At 43.1% G+C, this 8,067-nt stretch overlaps 1 protein-coding gene across 1 annotated transcript; it reads left to right on the forward strand.

The window, feature by feature from the left end:
• Positions 1 to 942: 942 nt before the first annotated feature.
• prlhr2a (prolactin releasing hormone receptor 2a) lies at positions 943 to 7,941 on the forward strand. Its single transcript, XM_008419044.2, has 3 exons — positions 943 to 1,175; positions 4,183 to 4,663; positions 5,983 to 7,941. Exons 2-3 carry the CDS (start codon positions 4,203 to 4,205, stop codon positions 6,617 to 6,619), a joined length of 1,098 nt encoding a protein of 365 aa, XP_008417266.1. The 5' UTR covers positions 943 to 1,175; positions 4,183 to 4,202; the 3' UTR covers positions 6,620 to 7,941.
• The last annotated feature ends 126 nt before the right edge of the window (positions 7,942 to 8,067 follow it).

Genomic DNA, 8,067 nt, shown 5'->3' on the forward strand with positions numbered 1-8,067 from the left:
AATGAATTTCTGCTAAACGCCACAGCCAACTCTGCATACAGAAATAAATAAAAGAGTATAATAACCTTTGGAAAAACACTGGTTGTGGCGTTTCATCATATTTCCAGAACAACTGATTGCAGGTTTTTATCAAGTGACTTTTCGTTCATGACAAAGGGTTTGAACTTTCTTGCAGACAGATTGGACATAAGCAGCCTTACTTGTTCTCAACATCTCAAGTAGAATCTGGCTATCAGGAGCTCCATCAAGGTAGGAGGTTTTTGTACTTTTCCCAGCCGGCACCACCACTGATTACAACTGTCTTTATAGGAGCGTGCCTGAACCTTGGAAACACTAGATGAAACTCCCGTGGCGAGCAGAATCCCATAAGGATCTGGACCATGTCTGGTCATAGCTTCACACAATGATGGGGATTCAGGATCAGCCCATCCCTGCAACCTTTTCCTCTGCTGCAAACCGGCTTGCTAGAGAAGAAAAAAGAAACAAAACAAAAACTGAGATTTAATTTACATAAGTCAGCCACTGCTCTGAATGTACAGCTAAAAAAAATGCCACTTAGTATTCACATAACGTCACATCCTTGTCCCTTTGCCCTTTTTACAAATATCTAAGCATAGAAGGACACAATTCAGCCCCTGCAGTGACGTGAACAATAACAAAAAAGAGACATTTTGCCCATGAAGAAAACTTATTTTTACAAAAATCATTCGTGACTCATATTAGCAATCAGAAAGCAGCTGTTTCACGTCTCCTTTCGCCTTATCAAAAACATTTATCAAAACCTGGTCAAATGTGCCTTTTTTTTTTACATTCCCCGGAGAGAGGGATTACTTATAAGATCACAAATGGAGCTAAAAATCTCTCCAACATTATAGATGCTGCCTTTTCTCGGGTGAGGACGTTTGAGTTTTTCAGATGGATTTGAGGGCGCCGTCAATCAATTTCGACTTGACAACTAAAGCGATCCGTCTGCGAGAGCCGAACTTGTTGATTTTTTTTCCTGCAGCACACAAACCCGCGCGCTTATCTGAGTCTGACACATGAGCAGTAAAGTAAAAGCGCACATCTTGCTGCAGCCTGCATCTGAGAGAGGAGCGCGCAACGCAGCAACTCCTCACAGGAGGCGCACAGAAGCTCGCCTGTCTGCGACTAAAATCTGGGATATTGAGCATAAGGTAAGAGGATTTAATCGTCTTTAAAACAAAATGTGTCGTTTTTTTTTTTTTTTACCCAAAGATAATTTAGCCTGAGCAAAAGTGAGGACTGGATAAATAGGACACAGAGAGAGAGAGAAAAATTACGCGCGAGATCGCTTGTCATTTAAGGGAATAAGTAAAGTTCTTCAAGTATGTTTGTAAATCTTTCCATCGGTCTGTAACCACTTATGTCCAGATGTCTTGCCTGACATTTTTTTCTGCATCCCATAGAGACAGTGGCGATAAATAAACACCTTGAATTTCAGGGGGGCAGGGGGGGAGCCAATATGAGAAACAATAAGTATCAATCGGCACTACTGTCTGCATTTTTGTCTAGATTGTGTAAAATTTATTCCAAGCACAAATCGGCATTTTTAGAAGAAATGCGTTCCGTTAATCTGAAATCCCACGCGCTGAACCGTTTATTTCAAGCGTCCTTGTTGTTTAAACTGAAAATCTTAAGAAACAAGTCAGACTTTTTAAATGCTGCCTGCACAACTGGGAGCATCACCACATCCACACCGCGGCATCATCTGCTCCTGCTGCAGCCTGCGCTGTCTGGCAAGCTGCAATTAAAACCCGCTTAACAGCTGATTAGAAGAAACAACTACACGCATTTGACGATAAATATTGAATCACCTCGACTTATAATCAAATGATTTTTTTTCCCTGTTTGTTTGTTGTTGTTGTTTTTAATATCCGTGTTTATATGCACTGATTAGAAAAATAATTTTAGCAAGGTTTGAATAGATTCGTTCTCATCGTGCATTTGAACAGATATTGGTTCATCTTGTAATTCATCACCATCCACCTAATTTAAACTGCCTGAATACAAATTTTGAAAATGCAAGTTTTTCCTCATCAATTTTTTTCCCCCCACCTGAGTCAATTATCCCAATCCTTTCCCTGCCCATGCCACGCACTGCTGGGCACTTCAGACCGCATGTATATCCTTCAAACATCCTTACATGAGCTAAATATAGTGCACCCAGAGCCACCATCTCTGGCATTGTGCACATGGACGCTGCGCAGAGCAGAACGTGGATAGCAGTTTGTCCACAGCAGGTGAGTCACGCAGCAGGATTTGTTTTATCATTCAGTGTTTGAGCTGAAGGTCTGCTGGAGCTATGCAAGCTGAAGAGAGCTCTTCTACAGTATCCTTGATGTCAGAATTACACTGCAGCTGCAACTTTCATTCATGTCTTTGTGGTCTCTAAATATGGCAGTGAAATTATTCCATTTGAATGTGTCACTTGAATCGTTTAGTCAGGGATTCTCATTGCTCACACAAAGTTCTGAGATACATCAAGAGAAAGACAGAAGTGTGGCCTCAACACCACCGCTACTGTTGACGCACAACTAAGCCCACTTTACAGCAGCAGGTTTTCTACTATGACTCTGATAGAAAGATTAAAAGGGGTTTGTTTAAATTGAACTTCATACCATGTTATAATGTTATTCCCTCATCCAAAACATATCTGGGGTGTTGCTTTAATCTCCGGTGGCAGCCGTTCAGGAGAATCTCTGCCACACAGAACAACCCAACACAGCTCCTCCAGACTAGCGTCAGCAACTATTAGCAAATAGCTGGTGAAACTTAGCATCTGCTGAGCTCAATATACGAACCACTTCTCAGTCCAACGCTCCCAAGAATGTTTATGGACTACATATTGAGAAGCACTGTTGTCCATCCATCTTCTTGCACCCTTGTCCCCCAGTGGGGTCGGGAGGGTTGCTGGTGCCTATCTCCAGCTAACGTTTCGAGCGAGAGACGGGGTACACCCTGGACAGGTCGCCAGTCTGTTGCAGGGCAACACAAAGACACACAGGACAAACAAACAACCATGCACACACACACACACTCACACCTAGGGGCAATTTGGAAAGGCCAATTAACCTGACAGTCATGTTTTTGGAGAGAACCCACGCATGCACAGGGAGAACATGGAAACTCCATGCAGAAAGACCCCAGGCTGGGAATCGAACCCAGAACCTTCTTGCTGCAAGGCAACAGCTCTACCAACTGCGCCACTGTGCAGTTGTTATATATATATATATATATATATATATATATATATAGTTACAATGAAGTAACTATGTTTTTTTTGTATTATTTATTTTGAATTATGTAGATGATGCCTAGCTTCCCACTCATGCATTCATATATATATATATATATGCATATATACGCATATATATATATGCATATATATGCATATATATATATATATATATGAATGCATGAGTGGGAAGCTAGGCATCATCTACATAATTCAAAATAAATAATACAAAAAAAACATAGTTACTTCATTGTGCTATACAAGCACCATATGTGCCTGGAAAACACAGAATACCACCACTTTAAAAGGTAAATAAATAAATACAGTGGAGATTTCACAACTCTCAAACTCTATTTAAAAACATCTATTTTCAGTAATGCCTCAGCATATGGTGTCCCTATTAACAAGAAGGCCTTGAGAATGTTTTGTGCGTGTGTGTGTGTGTGTGTGTGTGTGTGTGCGTGCGTGTGGGTGTGTGTGTGTGTGTGCGTGTGTGTGTGCGTGTGCGTGCGTGCGTGTGTTATTCACAACAAATAAAGGTACCATAAACATTCAATTAAAAGAACCAGTTATCTGTGCAGACTTAATCAGTTAAGATCTAGCCTCTATAAATGCTGCATGCGAGATTTTGAACCAGTAGTGACGTAACGCAGTAGACCTGAAAAACAGTAAAGTGTTTAATTAGCACCTATTTCAGCCACTTGTGGAGTAAAGTTTTCTTACTCACCATCCAATCCTGTTGAATAGAAAGACAAATAAGGAATATTAAAAAAAATGGAAGAAAAACTTGATCAAGCTCTATTACGGATAACTTCTGTTTTTGCTTCTTTTGATCCTCTTTGGCCAGAGGGCCCACTACAGTAACTCCACAGTGAATGTTTGACCTCACGCTGCACATGACAGTAAACATGATTTCCTGCCTCCAGGTCCACACCGTCCTCTCTGGATGGAGGGCACAGGCAGCAGCTGGACAGCCGAGCACAGCGCCACATTCGTGCAGCGCGACGACGGCGGGAACGACACGGCTCCGGTGTTTGAGGTGGTGCTGCAGAACAGCTCCTCCACGCGCATCCCTCAGTTTGCTGGTGTGGAGCTACTTCAGTCCTTCAAGCTGCTGATAATACCCTGCTACACCCTCGTGGCAATCGTAGGCATCTTTGGCAACTACCTCCTCCTCTATGTGATATGCCGCACCCGCAAGATGCACAACGTCACCAACTTCTTCATTGGAAATCTGGCTTTCTCTGACATGCTGATTTGTGTCACGTGCGTCCCCTTCACCCTGGCCTACGCTTTCAACCCTCACGGCTGGGTGTTCGGCCGATTCATGTGCTACCTGGTGTACCTCATCCAGCCGGTGACGGTTTACGTGTCTGTGTTCACGCTTACTGCCATCGGCGTGGACAGGTGAGTTTGTCAACATGTGGATAGCTCAAACACAGAAACAACTATTAGATTGCAGTACAGGAATTATGAAAGAGTCACAATATGCAAGCTAATATTTAAATTAAGTCAGAGCTTCAAGCTTACCAAAAGCTAGTTGGAGGACACAGCATACATGTGGAAAAAGATAAAACGCCCCGAGTCTGAAAAATTAAGGTTCCACCACGTTGCATGGACACAGTACTCCAACAGTGAAACATGGTGGAGGCAGCATCATGCTGTAAGGATCCTTTTTCTCATGGTTTATTGGGAAGATGAGCCAAAGATAAAGGGGAAATCCTGGAAGAAAACTTGAGACCTGAGACTGTGGAAAAGGTTCACCCAGCAAGCCTTCACCGAGAGACAGAACTACGATGGAATGGTTTAGGTCAGAGGAAGTTTGTGTCAGAATGGCCCAGTCAAAGTCCAGACCTAAAGTTGCTACTCAACTTGACTGAACTTGAGCTATGCCGCTAAGGGGGATGGGCAAAACCTTTAGATGTGCAGCTGCAAAGCCGAGAAAGGCGGCTCTAGGAGATATCGACTCTGGGAACTGCATAAAAATGTTCGCCTCATGTTTTAGATTTTTGAATGTGTAAAGACACATCCATACCTGCGTTTTTCCTGCGTTTGTCACATTAATTTCAAATAACACACACACTAAAGTTTGTGGTTGTTAATGCAACAAAATGTGAAAATAAAGAGTTGTGAGTACTTTAGTTTGCTGCACTGATTTATTCAGAATTAAGGCCCTTCCACACGTCCTCTTAAGAAGGGGACATGCATGAGAGGATTAGAAATCTTAAGGCCGTTTTCTATGTGCAAGCAGGGCTTTCGATGAAGATTTCCTGTCATCATAAAAGTGTTTTTTTCAATTCTTTCTCAGAGTGTTCTTCGGCTCTGAGCAGATATTATCCATTAACCTCGTCTGTTTGGTTTATTCAGATGTAAATCTGCCTGAATGTAGGACAAGCAGGATGAAAGATGATTTGTCATATTGTGATACATTTTCACTGTTGCTGCGTTGCACAAAGTCTACCCTATCTGACCCGAATACTTTTGAGGCCAGAACAAAGTCAGTCGTATTTTCCCGGTTGGAAAGTACGCATTTTGCTTCCAACAAGCAACTTCTGAGCAGGTTTAATTTGCAGCGCTTCAAAGCTTACAACAATATGTCAATTCCTAATGGCAAGCATTGACTGAAGTTGCTCGTCTTCCACCCCTGCAGAGAGTCATGTACGTTGACATTTATTCCCCATCAGTTTCCATCCGTCTCTTGTAACTTTCGTTCTGCTTCCTCTCAGATATTACGCCACCGTTCACCCGCTGAAGAAGCGCATCTCCGTGTTGGCGTGTACCTACCTTCTGTCTGGGATCTGGCTGCTGTCCTGTGGCCTCGTGGCTCCTGCTGTGGCTCACACCTACCACGTGGAGTTCAAAAACGAGGGCTTCACCATCTGCGAGGAATTCTGGATGGGTCAGGAGAGAGAGCGTCTGGCTTACGCCTACAGCACACTCCTCATTACCTACGTCCTGCCTCTGTCGGCGCTCTGCATCTCCTACCTGTGCATCTCAGTCAAGCTGAGGAACTGCGTCGTGCCGGGCCACCACACCGAGAGCCAGGCGGAGGCTCAGCGCCTGCGCAAGCGCAAGACGTTTCGCCTTGTGAGTCTCGTGGTCGCAGCTTTTGGCGTCTGCTGGATGCCCATTAGCGTGTTCAACGTCCTGCGTGACATTGACATTGATCTTATTGATAAGCGCTACTTTCTGCTCATACAGCTGCTCTGCCATCTGTGCGCAATGAGCTCGTCTTGCTGTAACCCTTTCCTCTACGCATGGCTGCACGACCGCTTTCGCGCCGAGCTTCGCAAAATGTTCACATGCCGCCGCCGGATTGGCATCTCTGCCAACAACTGCGCCACAGCCAGCGTGGTTTTGTGAAGCTCCTCTTGCTTCGTGCCGCGGTCGAGTAGATTCGTCTCATTCTGATAACTGTCTGATCCCGTTAAGTTTCAAGTGCAGAGGAGATCTTGTCAACCGTATCTCACTTAACCTTAAAACAAAATAAACAAAATAAAACAACCCCATGTTCTACACTTTTGCTTCGCACAACTGGGCATTTTTTTACTACTGAGAAGCAAATGATTGCTTCCTGGAGTGTCGCTCCCAGTCGCTAACATTTGGCCATGACGTTATGTACGAAGCTTATTGGAAATTGCCTGCATTGTAAACAACTATCCTCCACTATGAACAGAGAAGTGGCGAGCAGAGCAAGGCTGCTGCTAACATTTGGAAGTGTGACCAACGTGGACTGAACGGTTTCATTCACGTCCTCCGTTGCTGTTGCTAAAGCTACAGGCAGACTACAGAAAATCTACGTCATCGTTCATAACTTCTCCTTCTGTTCGCTGATTGGCCAGGATGAATTTCAACCAGAGAAATCGAGATCAATGGGAGAAAGCCCAGTCAGAGCACTGAAGGGAGATGAGAATCTAATGTAATTGCGTAGAAAGGCAATGGCCAGGCTAGCTCAGAACTCAGTGTAGCCATATAATGTAAAAATGTAAAGTGTCCCATTTGGTCAACTGTTGTTTGCTTACACACTGAACTGAAAATAAAATAAATTAAAAGTATATTGTTGGGATGTCAAATTTGATTCCTTTCTCTTTTTTGTTTATTTATTTTAATATGTTAAACAAATAGTTGTGTAGGTTTTTGTAAACTTTCATAATTATGGCTCACAGCTTTAATCCAAACCTGAAATTCAATTTCCCCAAACAATTTTTACTGTTATGTTTTGTCCTACATGATCATGTAGGGAGATTGATGACTTAGCAGATTATCTGGAAGATATTACAACTTGCAAAAGATGTAAAAACAACCTTGAAGGGATTGCAAATCTAAGTTCATTCAAGAGTTTGGTGGAAATTCACAAGACGTGGAATGTGGGTGGAATCAGTGCTTCAAGAGCCACCAGACACAGACGTATTCATCTGTCACATTCCTTGTGTTAGGCCACCTGTAAAACCAGACACAATGCAAGAAGAGCCTCACCTGGGCTAATGGGGAAAACAAAAAGTTTTTCTACATGGTTTAACTGATGTAGATATGTTTTTTACAACATTTTACTGACCATTTGAAGGTTTGCCTTCTCTTCTCCTTTCACACTGTAACAATTCTAATGTTGCGTTGTGGTAGTGTATGGGTGTTGCTAATTGGTTGAACAAGCAGCTTGATATTTCATCAGGGGCATTCATGACAGATGACAGAAAAAAAAACCCAACTGCTGATCACATGCAGCAGCCACTTACTGGCAATAAAAGAAAGAAAGAAAGATTAAATGTGAGCTCACTGTGGTGTAATGGTGCGGCGCCGCGTCACACCATCAC

The sequence above is a fragment of the Poecilia reticulata genome, linkage group LG9 (assembly GCF_000633615.1).
Source record: "Poecilia reticulata strain Guanapo linkage group LG9, Guppy_female_1.0+MT, whole genome shotgun sequence".
Lineage (NCBI taxonomy): Eukaryota > Metazoa > Chordata > Actinopteri > Cyprinodontiformes > Poeciliidae > Poecilia > Poecilia reticulata.